Source organism: Entelurus aequoreus, linkage group LG06 (genome assembly GCF_033978785.1).
Source record: "Entelurus aequoreus isolate RoL-2023_Sb linkage group LG06, RoL_Eaeq_v1.1, whole genome shotgun sequence".
NCBI lineage: Eukaryota > Metazoa > Chordata > Actinopteri > Syngnathiformes > Syngnathidae > Entelurus > Entelurus aequoreus.
In genome coordinates this window covers 34,828,453-34,844,525 of record NC_084736.1, presented here as the reverse complement: position 1 = coordinate 34,844,525, position 16,073 = coordinate 34,828,453, and the positions used below count along the sequence as shown (strand labels likewise).

Sequence of the window (16,073 nt, the reverse complement as noted above, 5' to 3'; positions counted from 1 at the left end):
TGCTTCTTTCCACACCATGTGACAAAGGCCTCTACCTGTGCCCTGTATTCCTCATCATCACCATCCTCAATACACCTCACTATCGCAGAGTCATCAGAAAACTTCTGAAGGTGGCAGGACTCTGAGTGATAGTGGAAATCGGTGGTGTAGATGGTGAAGAGGAAGGGGGAGAGGACTGTGCCCTGCGGGGCCCCGGTGTTGCTGACCAGCCTGTCAGACACACAGTCTTGCAGTCGCACGTACCGTGGTCTGTCAGTCAGGTAATCAACAACCCAGGACACCAAGGAGGGCTCCACCTGCATCGTCTCCAACTTCACACCCAGTAGTCCAGGCCGTATGGTATCGAAAGCACTGGAGAAGTCAAAAAACATGACCCTCACACTGCTCGCAGGCTTGTCTAGGTGGGTGTGGGCTCGGTTCAGCGGGTAGATGACTGCGTCCTCCACTCCCAGTCGGGGCCGGTAGGCGAATTGGAGTGGGTCCAGGTGGGGCTTGACTGTAGGAAAGAAGCTTGCCAGAAGCTTGTGGATGGCTACCAAAAGCACCTTATTGCAGTGAAACTTGCCAAGGGACATGTAAGCAAATATTAACATTGCTGTATGTATACTTTTGACCCAGCAGATTTGCTCACATTTTCAGTAGACCCATAATAAATTCATAAAAGAAGCAAACTTCATGAATGTTTTTTGTGACCAACAAGTATGTGCTCCAATCACTCTATCACAAAAAAATAAGAGTTGTAGAAATGATTGGAAACTCAAGACAGCCATGACATTATGTTCTTTACAAGTGTATTGTCACGGCTAGGGCACATTCCAATGCGCCCTCATCTTTGCGCTCTGCTTGTTACGCCTCCGGGAGCACGCTTCGGGAGCACCCATGGCCGCATACTTCTAGGGACGCGCCGGGCGCGTCTCCGCACTGCAGCAGCCGGCAGCTGCAATCATTCACCGGCAATCTGCCCACCTGGCGCTAATGAGAGGTCCTGCCTTCAAGAGCCTGCTCAGCCTGCTATCCGTCGCCAGAACGTAATCATCTGTTGTCGTAAGCATCCCGTGTCTGGCTTCCCTGCTGTCCGCCTATCTCTCTCTGTGTCTTCCGAGTTCCCGTTCTGATCTCCCTTGTGTCTTCCCGCAGTACTTCCCGTGCCTTCCATGATCGAGTTGTGCGTGTCCACTTTCCCTTTGGACTGCTTCCCTTGATCCTTGACCTCCGCTTTGCACACGGACCTCTTGACGCCTCTCTGCCCCACGGACCTACCGCTTGACTCATGGACCTTCTTCCTGCTTTGTCCCTCCTCTCGCCCAACACGTCACGGTAATACACAACAATTAATTACACACATAGTCACACACACATAAACCCCTTTTGGATTAGTCACACTCCATTCTCTTGTTTAGTTTATATTTTCTTAGTTGATTATTATATATACATATTAGAGATGCGCGGTTTGCGGACACAACCGCGGAGTCCGCGGATAATCCGCGGGTCGGGCGGATGCATGACGAAAAAAATAGATTTTAAATAGATTCTGGCGGGTGGCGGTTGAATCAATTCGGAAAAATATATACATAGTTAAATTGTTACGGCTCAGACCCCTGCCGTCTGTGCGCACCTTGGGACACGCCCACGGCCGCGCAAATCCAGGGACGCGCCGTGCGCGTCTCCGCCCTGCAGCAGCCGCCAGCTGCAAACACTCACCGGCTATCTGCACACCTGAGACTGATGAGGGCGTGCCGGATAAAGGCAGGGTGGACCCAAGGATTGGCGCGGGACCTTAGTTTTCTCATGGTGTACCGTAAGCGTCAAGGATTATGCTCTATTCTTGTTTTCCTCTCAGTGGCTTGACTTGTCCCTTGTTTTCTCCCGTGTCCCCGCAGTACCCTCCGTCGCCTGGAAAGTGAGCTGTGCGTCTCACTTTTCCCCGGATCTCCCCCTGGACACTGACTGCCTCCCTCGATCCTTGACTTCCCTCGCTTGGCTCCCCTCTTCCCCTGGACTTCCTCATCTCTCGTTCAACACTTGGTAACACACACACTTCAGCTAACTACACACATAGTCTTACACCACACACTCTTGTATTGTAGTTCACACTCTATTTCCTTAGTTTAGTTGTATTGTTTATTGTTATTATTATATATATATATTGTCTATATATATAATAAATTTTTGTACATACAGCCCCCTGGTGCCTGTTTGCCGTCACCTCCCCTTAGTAAACCACAACAAAAATGTTGTTACCCACATACGAAAAACGAGCAGCACTCTTTGAAACAGGCAATTATTCATCAGGCACTGCTGCAGCTGTCACGCCAAATTTCTTCCCCCCTACCTCCCCCCCCCCCCCCCCCCCCCATTTACTTCCGGGGCTGCGTCCAATAAAGTCACAAAGTTGCCGGGGATCCTTACCCGGCACGCGACTGTCCTGTTTCGCGCCTGTACAAAAAAAACCAATAATCAATTTCTTCAGATTCCAGCAGCTGTCAAAGACGAAGTATCCTTCCAGCGACGGGCAGTCAAAGACGAAGTGCTATCGATCGTTGTCAATGACGTAAGAGGAAACATGACCACGGAAGTAAATGGAGGGGGCGGAAAGGTTTTTGTAGGGGGAAGAAATTTGGCGTGACACAGCACACCACAACACAACATAACAGCAGAAGAAGAAAAAAATAAAAAGATGGCAACGCCGGCAGCAAACGTGGTACGCGACAAACTAAAACAGGGAATACAAAAGACCAGGGAAAAAAAATAACAATAATAGTCAACACTTTCTTAATGGAAATGACAATAATATTATAATAATATTAAATAATATTATCACGCATTAATATCTCTTAGCCTCTAATGCGTGGCCAAGAGATATTAATGCGTGGCACACATTGAATGTCTCTGCTGCATTGGATCAGTCTCCTTTCTTTAACAGGCAAAAGCTTTCTAACCTCACTAATGCCTTGCATCGTCTATATTAGATATATAACAACGGGTGGGTGGCGGGTGGCGGGCGGTTGTGGTTTTAATAAAATGTTAGTTCGGGTGCATGACGACTTTTGTGATGCGGTTGCAGATGAAATAATTGCCTATCCGCGCATCTCTAATACATATATATATATATATATATATATAACAAAATACATATATCAACATCGCCCCCTTGTGTCTGTGCCGTCAACTCCCTCCTCAAAACATAACAGTATGTTCTGGCCAAATGAATTACAAGGACCTGACAGCACAGTTTTCCTTTAGCCCTGATGTTAGTCCTGCCCCCCGTGACTTTTTTTTTCTTTTTGCCCCACTCACCATGTATTTTTCTTTTCACTCCACCCTGGATAATTTTTGTAGCCCTCCTCATTCTTTCAAGGGAATGTTTATACCCCATATGGGGATGGAGGAATTTACCCGTCGCCTGACCGCCCGCCTCCCACCCTTAGTGACTGCTCCTCAGTGTGCAGGAAGCGTCTGGCATCAGCTGTCAGAGGGGATGGTACTGACAGCTGTGCTGTTGGGGTAGCACAGCTGCGGCCAGCAAGACTGCTACCACCGGTCTTTCGGTTTGCCTGGCCGCACCCACCAACCAAACTACCAGCACACGCTCCAGAATTGGTCCCCGACCCAGCACATGCTCCAGAACTGGTCCCTGACTCAGCACCCAGGCTGGTCCCTGTACCAGCACCAGCATCCAGGCTGGTCCCTGTACCAGCACCAGCACCCAGGCTGGCCCCCGAGTCAGCACCAGCTCCCAGGATGGCCCCCGAGTCAGCACCAGCTCCCAGGCTGGCCCCCGAGTCAGCACCAGCTCCCAGGCTGGTCCCCGAGCTAGCTCCCGCTCCTGCACCATGGCTGGGCTCTGCGTCAGCACAAATAGTCACTACTAATAGTCACTAAAATAGTCACTACTAACAGTCACTAAAATAGTCACTTCTATTAGTCACTATTAGTCCCTACTAACTGCCACTACTAATAGTGACTACTAATAGTCACAGTGAGTAAATCATTGACAACAAGCAGTAAAGGACACAAGCACTACGTATAGTCAGTAGTATTTTATTAGGAGTGTGCCATTCATTCCATTTGTTATCATTCAGTGTAATAACTCTTTATTGTGATTACTAATAACTCTTTATTGTGATTACTAATAACTCATTATTATGATGACTAATAATTCCTTATTGTCATTACTAACTAGGATTATTTGTCAGCATCATTAAATAAAGTCAACAAATATCAGACAGAACAATACAACACATCCCCCACAACATAAAGTAATACATATTACATACAGTGCAATACTACATATTACATACAGTGTAATACTACATATTATATACAGTGTAATACTACATATGTAAGTAATACTATGTATTACATAGAGTGTAATACTACATATGTATGTAATACTACATATTACATACAGTGTAATACTACATAGTACATACAGTGTAATATTACATATTACATACAGTGTAATACATATTACATACAGTGTAATACTACATATGTATGTAATACTACATATTACATACAGTGTAATACTACATATATTACATACAGTGTAATTCTACATATTACATACAGTGTAATACATATTACATACAGTGTAATACATATTACATACAGTGTAATACATAAAGTGCTTTTACAAATAAGACTTCTTTGTACCAAAATGATTGTGTTGTTTCCACAGACGTCACTACCAGAATGTTTACTACAAAACAAATCAGAAATAATAAACACTTTCAAATCAAATTCATCAGCGATAAGTTCATTGAAGTAAAATCATCTTTTTTTGTACAATGAATACACCTAGTGTGTGTGTGTGTGTCTGTGAGTGTGTGTCTGTGTGTCTTTCTCAAGTGAGTGGAGTGAAGATAAAAGAAGTAAAAAAAAAAAAACTACTTCAGGGAAGCGTTTCAAGACAAGAGGCACTGAAAAGTGCTTGGACCCCTGCTGAGACCCCCATGATACATATTGGTGCTTGGACCCCTGCTGAGACCCCCATGATAACGTATTGGTGCTTGGACCCCTGCTGAGACCCCCATGATAACGTATTGGTGCTTGGACCCCTGCTGAGACCCCCATGATAACGTATTGGCATTGCTTCACATTCCCCACATTTTCACATTTATGTCCAAAAAGGAACACATTCATTTTTGTCCTCAAAATTCTACACACAATACCTCATCATGACAATGTGAAAAGTTTTTTTTTTGCAAATGTAAATAAACAAGGAAGAAATTACATGCGGCTGAGATAGGCTCCAGCTACCCCCCGCGACCCCGAAAGGGACAAGCGGTAGAAAATGGATGGATGGATGGAAATGACATCATTATTCACAGCCTGGGCCTTGAAGCTGAAAAGGTGCAACTAGTCCTCCTTGAGATGTTCTTACAGCTTCAGTGGAGTCCACCTGTGCTAAATTCTGTTGGTCGGACACAGCTGTCTATATATAAGGTCCCATGCAGAGCACAAACCAAGAAGGAAGTCCAAGGAACTGTCTGTAGACCTCAGGCATAGATCTGCGGCCTTGAAGGTCTCCGTCATCCAAAAATGGAAGAAGTTTGGAACCACCAGGACTCTTCCTAGAGCTGAGTGATCAGGGGAGAAGGACCCTAGTCAGGGAGGTGACCAAGACCATGGTCACTCTGTCAGAGCTACAGCATTCCTCTGTGGAGAGAGGAGAACCTTCCAAAAGGAAAATAAACCAATCAGGCCCAGACGGAAGACATTTCTTGGTCAAAATTTTGCACCTGAAAGACTCTCAGACCAGGAGGAAATAAATCCTCTGGTCTGATGAGACACAGATTGAAGTCTTTGGTGTGGATGTGTGGAGGAAACCAGATCCAATACCATCCCTACAGTCAAGCATGCTGGAGGCAGCATCATGCTCTGGGGTTGCTTTTCAGAGCCAGGAACTGTTAGACTAGTCAGGATGGAGGGAAAGACGAATGCAGCAATGTACAGAGACGTCCTGCATGAAAACCAACATTTCATCCAACCTGATGGATCTTGAGAGATGCTGCAAAGAGGAAAGAGAGAAAGTGCCCAAAGATAGGTGTGCCAAGGTTGTTCAAAAAGACTTGCCGCCCAAGGTGCATCGACGAAGTACTGAGCAGAAGATCTGAACACATGTCTTTTTTGAGTTTTTCTACATTTGCAACAATTAAAACAACTTTTCACATGGTCATTACCAGGACAAGAACCAAGGTCTTCCATTTTGGAATAAGATTGTGACTACACCTGTGTCACACCTGCATCACACTTGTGTGGCGTCAGTAAGGTGTGGAGTAGCAGTCACTGTCAGTCAGCTGCACCAGCTCGTTGACCACGTCCAACAGGTGGTACTGGTGTTGGTGCAGCAGGCGCTGGTTCAGGGGCCGGTCACCAAAGCCCATCTCCAGCAGCACGGCCATCATGGTGTCCTGGGTCCACTGGTCCACTGGGGGCTGACAAAACTTTAGTAGGTACTCAAGAACATACTTCACCTGTACTTTAGTAGGTACTCAAGAACATACTTCACTTGTACTTTAGTAAATACTCAAGAACATACTTCACTTGTACTTGGACTCTTTAGTAGGTACTCAGGAACATACTTCACTTGTACTTAAGGAGGTACTCAAGAACATACTTCACTTGTACTTGGACATTTCAGTAGGTACTCAAGAACATACTTCACTTGTACTTCAGTAGGTACTCAAGAACATACTTCACTTGTACTTTAGTAGGTACTCAAGAACATACTTCACTTGTACTTTAGTAGGTACTCAGATACATACTTCACTTGTACTTTAATAGGTACTCAAGAACATACTTCACTTGTACTTTAGTAGGTAATCAAGAACATACTTCACTTGTACTTTAATAGGTACTCAAGAACATACTTCACTTGTACTTTAGTAGGTAATCAAGAACATACTTCACTTGTACTTTAGTAGGCACTCAAGAACATACTTCACTTGTACTTTAGTAGGTACTCAATAACATACTTCACTTGTACTTTAGTAGGTACTAAAGAACATACTTCACTTGCACTTTAGTAGGTACTCAAGAACATACTTCACTTGTACTGTAGTAGGTACTCAAGAACATACTTCACTTGTACTTGGACTCTTTAGTAGGTACTCAGGAACATACTTCACTTGTATTTAAGGAGGTACTCAAGAACATACTTCACTTGTACATGGACACTTTAGTAGGTACTCAAGAACATACTTCACTTGTACTTCAGTAGGTACTCAAGAACATGCTTCACTTGTACTTTAGTAGGTACTCAAGAACATACTTCACTTGTACTTAGTAGGTAATCAAGAACATACTTCACTTGTACTTTAGTAGGTAATCAAGAACATACTTCACTTGTACTTTAGTAGGTACTCAAGAACATAATTCACTTGTACTTTAGTAGGTACTCAAGAACATAATTCACTTTTACTTTAGTATGTACTCAAGAACATACTTCACTTGTACTTGGACACTTTAGTAGGTACTCAAGAACATACTTCACTTGTACTTTAGTAGGTACTCAAAAACATACTTCACTTGTACTTTAGTAGGTACTCAAGAACCTACTTCACTTGTACTTTAGTAGGTACTCAAGAACATACTTCACTTGTACTTAGACTCTTTAGTAGGCACTCAGGAACATACTTCACTTGTACTTAAGTAGGTACTCAAGAACATACTTCACTTGTACTTTAGTAGGTACTGAAGAACATACTTCACTTGTACTTGGAATCTTTAGTAGGTACTCAGGAACATACTTCACTTGTACTTTAGTAGGTACTCAAGGACATACTTCACTTGTACTTTAGTAGGTACTCAAGAACATACTTCACTTGTACTTTAGTAGGTACTCAAAGAAATACTTCACTTGTACTTGTACACTTTAGTAGGTACTCAAGAACAGTGTTGGGTTAGTTACTGAAAACCAGTTACTAGTTACTTAATTTCAAATGTAACTCAGTTACGAACTCAGTTACTTACACCAAAAAGGAATGCGTTACTGTGAAAAGTAACTATTTAGTTACTTCTTTTTTTTTTTTTAAAGCTCCCATTAATGGCCTTTTAGCCTTCATGTCAGTACTGTTATTGCACTGAAGAATAATACAATCTGTTGATCAATTTGACATGCATTTGCATCACTGAACTCTGCTAAGCAATGTGGTCTACATACAACACACAAAGACAAAGATATGTTTCAAAGGCCAATTTGTTTCAGGCCAGAACAAATTGACACAACTATTTTAAATAGCTGCAACATAACATACATAAGTAACAAACAGCATAATAACAACATAGCTGTAAAGCAAGAAAGGCACACACTACATACACAAAGCCTAACCAGGCATTTTTTCCTCAAGGAATTCTGACACAAAATCATGTCTGAAGCCCAGAACACTCTACACATTTCCCCAGTTTTAGTTTAGAGATAAGGATTGGCCTGGCCCACTAGGATCCCACTTTATGTTTGTGAACTTTATAGTCTATACAATTAGAGTGGTTTGATAATCAAACACTCTAGAAGTCTAGAATGAAAGAGTATATAAGAGAATTGACAGCAACGTTCCCTCTAAGGTGCGCCTGTGCAATTCCGCTCTGCTCAAGCGTCCTCTGCGCACGGCAAATCTATGCCATGCACAAAATCAAATCAATCAAAAATAAAAAAATAAGCGCATTACAACAAACGCATTACAACAATTTTCGACACGACACGGACACGACAGAGAAAACACTTTTCGTCATCCTTGTTCAAATATTGTAACGTCTGTCGAGACGCTTTGAGGACATGAATTCCATCCATCACTTTACTGAGCAAAACTCTTTATTGTCGGCCATAAACACATCCCCAAAACATTAGTAAAAAAAATGATATCTAGCAAAAGTGGTAATTTTCTGCAGTACAAACCAGACCAAAAGCAACTTTGTTATATCAACAGCAGCCGCTCGCTCTTTCTCACTTGCGCCAACACATGCACATATGGCACTTAGCCAGTGATGCGTTTACAGACACACAAAAAGTCGGACAACTCCAACACCACACATAAAGTGTCATTCCAGGTCGTTACACTATGATTTACCAATCAAATGTGTGCTTATTCTAGTGTCATTTATTAGGAATCTTAATTTATAAATATTAATCATTAAATGCTGTTAGTATATTAAATAAATACTAATAAAAATATATTTTTTACAAACAGGAAGTTGCAGGAATGTACACATGATCCCCTGCTTACATCTAATTGTGCAACATGTGAATGTTTTAATGGGAACTAAATGCAATGTCTGAAAGGGGTACAAATTATTTCCAAAGCAGGACCTCCACCCAGACAAACAATACAAGTACACAGTTCATGAAAAACAATATTTTTTGTTATTGTCATTGTAAGTGGGCCTAAACACTTATATTAGAAATGGAAATGACTGCTGTCATTTGATTATAATAATAAGAAAATGTTGTCTGTCTATCTGTGTTGGCCCTGCGATGTTGTGAGGGTGTACCCCGCCTTCCGCCCGAATGCAGCTGAGATAGGCTCCAGCGACCCCTAAAGGTACAAGCGGTAGAAAATGGTTAGATGGATGGAGATTGAACTTGTTATTTAGTCAGGTTTGGGACAGGTGTGCTGCTGGTGTAGCCACAGTGTGCACGTCTGATGTTGCTCACATGGGCTCCACTGAATGCTCAGGGAGTTTTTGCATTTGCTCACACATGAACAATTAGAGGGAACATTGATTGACAAGAGTGTGTACTTTCAGTGCTGAATGATGAGCAGAGGCAGAGTTAATCCTTAAGTGGTGGTAGTGGAGGTGAAGTGGCATTGGAGTCTCTGTCTCTCTTTACTAGCTTCGTCGAAGCATGTTGCTTATGTAGCTTGTTTCAGCAGATTTGAATTGCTGTTTTGGGCAGTAGATGGGATCTTTGATCCAAAGCACAATTTACATTTAACTAAAATGTTATTTTCTTTGTGCTCGACAAAAGAAAAGTAGTGAAAATATCTCCATGTTAACAAACTCGACTTCTGGTTCCGCCATGATCAGACACCCCCCCCCCCCCCCCCCACACTCACATGCACACCCACACCCAGACACACGCAGAGCGCATGTCTCTCTTCTCCGAAGAATCAGAACGATGACACTGTAGCGCTCCGATAAAACACTTTATACTACATAAAAAGTAACGTAAAATAACGCAGTAACGCATCATGTAGTAACGGTAACTGAGTTACTGAATATAAAAAATAACGTGTTAGATTACTAGTTACCGCCGAAACTAACGGCATTACAGTAAGTTAGTCCCAACACTGCTCAAGAACATACACCACTTGTACTTGGACACTTTAGTAGGTACTCAAGAACATACTTCACTTGTAGTTTAGAAGGTACTCAAGAACATACTTCACTTGTACTTTAGTAGGTACTCAAGGGCATACTTCACTTGTACTTTAGTAAGTACTCAAGAACATACTTCACTTGTACTTTAGTAGGTACTCAAGGAAATACTTCACTTGTATTTGGCCACTTTAGTAGGTACTCAAGAACATACTTCACTTGTACTTGGACACTTTAGTAGGTACTCAAGAACATACTTCACTTATACTTGGACACTTTAGTTGGTACTCAAGAACATACTTCACTTGTACTTGGACACTTTAGTAGGTACTCAAGAACATACTTCACTTGTACTTTAGTAGGTACTCAAGGACATACTTCACTTGTACTTGGACACTTTAGTAGGTACTCAAGAACATACATCACTTGTACTTTAGTAGGTACTTTAGGACATACTTCACTTGTACTTGGACACTTTAGTAGGTACTCAAGAACATACTTCACTTGTACTTGGACTGAAACTCCAAACTAGTTGGTTCTACATGTTGTATTGTATGCGACATAAACAGTCATCATTTCCTGCAGGATTGATAGTAGGACACACACATGTTACATTGTTGAATACATGCGTGTGTAGTAGGTCGGTATACTCTACTAGTAGCGGTATCCTATCCTAGTACAGGTATACTATACTAGTAGCGGTATCCTATACTAGTAGGGGTATCCTATACTAGTAGCAGTATACAATACTAGTAGCGGTATCCTATACTAGTACCGGTATACTATACTAGTAGCGGTATCCTATACTAGTAGAGGTATACTATACTAGTAGAGGTATCCTATACCAGTACCAGTATACTATACTAGTAGCGGTATCCTATACTAGTATCGGTATATGTTAATAGTAGCGGTATCCTATACTAGTATCGGTATATGTTAATAGTAGCGGTATCATACACTAGTACCAGTATCCTATACTAGTACCGATATACTCTACTAGTACCGGTATACTCTACTAGTATCTGTATCCTATACTAGTACCGGTATACTATACTAGTACCTGTATCCTATACTAGTACTGGTATACTATACTAGTAGTGGTATCCTATACTAGTAGTGGTATAATATACTAGTAGCGGTATCCTATACTAGTACCAGTATAATATACTAGTAGCGGTATCCTATACTAGTAGGGGTATTCTGTACTAGTAGTGGTATCCTATACTAGTACCAGTATACTATACTAGTAGCGGTATACTATACTAGTAGCGGTATTGATTGATTGATTGATTGAGACTTTTATTAGTAGGTTGCACAGTGAAGTACATATTCCGTACAATTGACCACTAAATGGTAACACCCGAATAAGTTTTTCAACTTGTTTAAGTCGGGGTCCACTTAAATTGATTCATGATACAGATATACACTATCATATATACTATCATCATAATACAGTCATCACACAAGATATCCATCTAACCATTATTTACAATCAGGAGTGTGGAGGGGGGGTGGGGTGGGGGGGGGGGGTGGGATATGGACATCAAGTAGTGGACATAGAGAGAGAGAGAGAGAGAGAGAGAGAGAGATCAGAAGGCATAAGAAAAAGAAACTGCATTTGATTGTTTACATTTGATTATTAGCAATCCGGGGAGGGTGTTAGTTTAGGGTTGTAGCTGCCTGGAGGTGAACTTTTATAGCGGTTTTGAAGGAGGATAGAGATGCCCTTTCTTTTATACCTGTTGGGAGCGCATTCCACATTGATGTGGCATAGAAAGAGAATGAGTTAAGACCTTTGTTAGTTCGGAATCTGGGTTTAACGTGGTTAGTGGAGCACCCCCTGGTGTTGTGGTTATGGCGGTCATTTACGTTAAGGAAGTAGTTTGACATGTACTTCGGTATCAGGGAGGTGTAGCGGATTTTATAGACTAGGCTCAGTGCAAGTTGTTTAACTCTGTCCTCCACCTTGAGCCAGCCCACTTTGGAGAAGTGGGTAGGAGTGAGGTGGTATCCTATACTAGTAGCGGTATACTATACATGCAGTGGTATCCTATGCTTTTACCGGTATACTATACTAGTAGCGGTATCCTATACTAGTAGTGGTATCCTATACTAGTACCAGTATCCTATGCTAGTAGCGGTATACTATACTAGTAGCGGTATCCTATACTAGTAAGGGTATACCGTACAACCCTAGTGTGTAGTGGTTGTTGGCTTGATACAATATTCCACATGTGTGTGTTCCACCTGAAAGTATGAAGTACCTGAGTGGGGCCTTGTCCAGTGAAAGTATGAAGTACCTGAGTGGGGCTTTGTCCAGTGAAAGTGTGAAAGTACCTGAGTGGGGCCTTGTCCAGTGAAAGTATGAAGTACCTGAGTGGGGCCTTGTCCAATGAAAGTGTGAAAGTAACTGAGTGGGGCCTTGACCAGTGAAAGTGTGAAGTACCTGAGTGGGGCCTTGTCCAGTGAAAGTGTGACGTACCTGAGTGGGGCCTTGTTCAGTGAAAGAGTGAAAGTACCTGAGTGGGGCCTTGTCCAGTGAAAGTATGAAGTACCTGAGTGGGGCATTGTCCAGTGAAAGTGTGAAAGTACCTGAGTGGGGCCTTGTCCAGTGAAAGTATGAAGTACCTGAGTGGGGTCTTGTCCAGTGAAAGGGTGAAAGTACCTGAGTGGGGCCTTGTCCGGTGAAAGTATGAAGTACCTGAGTAGGGCCTTGTCCAGTGAAAGTGTGAAAGTACCTGAGTGGGGCCTTGTCCAGTGAAAGTGTGAAAGTATCTGAGTGGGGCCTTGTCCAGTGAAAGTGTGAAAGTACCTGAGTGGGGCCTTGTCCAGTGAAAGTGTGAAAGTACCTGAGTGGGGCTTGTCCAGTGAAGAGAGCTTTGTAGGCGGAGGCAGCGACCGACAGAGCTCCTTTGACCAGGTCACTGGTCACACCTGCATCCCTGAACACAGGTGACAAGAGAGCTCTCACCTGTGTGCTTCAGAGGACATTCTTCTTCTCATGCTTCAACTTGCCAGTCTTCTTTAGACAAGATTGTGGAGCACAAGTACTTTCACATTTCATCCTCTCCAAGTCTCCTTTTTCTTGACTTGATACTTGACTATCAGTAACTTAGTTCATGGAGCTGCCTGACCATTATTTAGCATTTTCTTCTACTTGTCTAGGTCTGGATTGCGAAGTCCAGACATCCCAGTCCCTGGACACCTCTTTCTGGAGCTCCCAGGCCAAAGGTCCACAACGGGGTATGAACATGTCACCTGGGAAACGTCCAGGAGGCATCAGGGTTTCCAAATCCATCTAAACCGGCGAAGAGGATCAGTCAGTGCCCAAAGCTGGTGAGCATAGGTGAGGAACGTACTGCAGAAGGACCAGTACATGGAGAGCTTTGTCTACTGGATCAGTACAGTACTGCTGCAGACACTAGCCTTCCCTCACCCAGGAACAAGATCCCCAGATATTTATACTCGTAGACCTCGTTTTGCTGTCCACATTAAATGATATTATTCCACAGTACAGGTTGTGTTATTTAAAATATCCCATAATAAGAAAATAACACAACCTGAGTATGTTGCTGGCAGACCTTCATCTGGAACAGTATGAGTCAGGACACAAGATAGTCTGCAACATTGCAAACCTTCATCTGGAACAGTATCAGTCGGGACACAAAATAGTCCAGGACATTGCAAACCTTCTTCTGGAACAGTATCAGTCAGGACACAATATAGTCCAGATCATTGCAAACTTTCATCTGGAACAGTGTCAGTCAGGGCACAAAATAGTCCAGCACATTGCAAACGTTCATCTGGAACAGTATCAGTCAGGACACAATATAGTCCAGAACATTGCAAACCTTCACCTGGAACAATACCAGTCAGGACACAAGGTAGTCCACAACATTGCAAACCTTCATCTGGAACAGTATCAGTTGGCACACAAGATAGTCCACAATAGAGATGCGCGGTTAGCGGGCACACCTGCGGAGTCCGCGGGTAATCCGCGGGTCGGGCGGATGAATGACGAAAAAAATAGATTCAGGCGGGTGGCGGTTGAACCAATTCAGAAAAAAAAATACATAGTTAAATGTTGTTACCCATGTGAATGATCGAGGGCGAGTTCTTTGTTTCTTTAGGTGGGTTTATTGTAGGCAGTTTTCATGAACGCCCAACCAGTGCTGCAACATCACACAACAACAACAGTCACGTTTTTGTCATACCGTAAAGCAGGTCGTCTGCCGTAAACAGCAATGCTGTGACAGTCTCAAACAGGGCAACACTGCCATCTAGTGTACATGCATATGTGACAACCCACATACGAAAAACGAGCAGCACTCTTTGAAACAGGCAATTATTCATCAGGCGCTGCTGCAGCTGTCACGCCAAATTTCTTCCCCCCATTTACTTCCGGGGCTGCGTCCAATAAAGTCACAAAGTTGCCGGGGGTCCAGAACATTGCAAACCTTCATCTGAAACAGTATCAGTCGGGACACAAGATAGTCCAGGACATTGCAAACCTTCACCTGGAACAGTATCAGACAGGACAAAAGATAGTCACAACATTGCAAACCTTCACCTGGAACAGTATAAGTCAGGACACAAGATACTCCAGGACATTGCAAACGTTCTTCTGGAACAGTATCAGTCGAGACACAAGATCAATCCAGCACATTGCAAACCTTCAACTGAAACAGTATCAGTCGGGACACAAGATAGTCCAGGACAATAACGGCCTTCATCTGGAACAGTATCAGTCAGGACACAAGATAGACCACAACATTGCAAACCTTCATCTGGAACAGTATCAGTCAGGACACAAGATAGTCCAGAACATTGCAAACCTCTATCTGGAAAAGTATCAGGTGGCACACAAGATAGTCCACAACATTGCAAACCTTCGGCTGGAACAGTAATAGTCGGGACACAAGATAGTCCACAACAGTAACAACCTTCATCTGGAACAATATCAATCAGGACACAAGATAGTGCAGAACATTGGAAATCTTGATCTAGACAGTATCAGTCAGGACACAAGATAGTCCAGACTAGCATTGCAAACCTTCATCTGGAACAGTATCAGTCGAGACACAAGATAGTCCAGAACATTGCAAACCTTCATCTGAAACAGTATCAGTCGGGACACAAGATAGTCCACAACAATAACAACCTTTATCTGGAACAGTATCAGTCAGGACACAAGATAGTCCAGGACATGGCAAACCTTCATCTGAAACAGTATCCATCGGTACACAAGATAGTCCAGAACATTACAAACCTTCATCTGGAACAGTATCAGTCGGGACAAAAAATAGTCCAGAACATTGCAAACCTTTAACTGAAACAGTATCAGTCGGGACACAAGATAGTCCACAACATTGCAAACCTTCATCTGGAACAGTATCAGTCAGTACACAAGATAGTCAAGAACTTTGCAAACCTTCATCTGGAACAGTATCAGTCAGGACACAAGGTAGTCCACAACATTGCAAACCTTCATCTGGAACAGTATCAGTCGGGACACAAGATAGTCCAGAACATTGCAAACCTTCATCTGGAACAGGAGCAGTCGGGACACAAGATAGTCCACAACAGTAACAACCTTCATCTGGAACAGTATCAGTCAGGACACAAGATAGTGCAGAACATTGCAAACCTTCATCTGGAACAGTATCAGTCAGGACAAAAGATAGTCCAGAGCATTACAAACCTTCATCTGGAACAGTATCAGTCGGGACACAAGATAGTCCAGAACATTGCAA

The 16,073-nt window shown here is 42.9% G+C and overlaps 1 protein-coding gene across 1 annotated transcript in view; it reads right to left on the bottom strand.

The window, feature by feature from the left end:
• Positions 1-4,018: 4,018 nt before the first annotated feature.
• The window catches only part of nbr1b (NBR1 autophagy cargo receptor b), a 126,911-nt gene continuing 114,856 nt past the window's right edge, over positions 4,019-16,073 (bottom strand). Inside the window, exons 22-24 of the mRNA XM_062050609.1 lie at positions 13,185-13,262; positions 12,803-12,818; positions 4,019-6,440 (exon numbers count right to left, since the gene is read on the bottom strand). Of these exons, the coding sequence (XP_061906593.1) occupies positions 6,267-6,440; positions 12,803-12,818; positions 13,185-13,262 (268 nt within the window). The 3' untranslated portion in view covers positions 4,019-6,266. The remainder of the gene's footprint in view (positions 6,441-12,802; positions 12,819-13,184; positions 13,263-16,073) is intronic.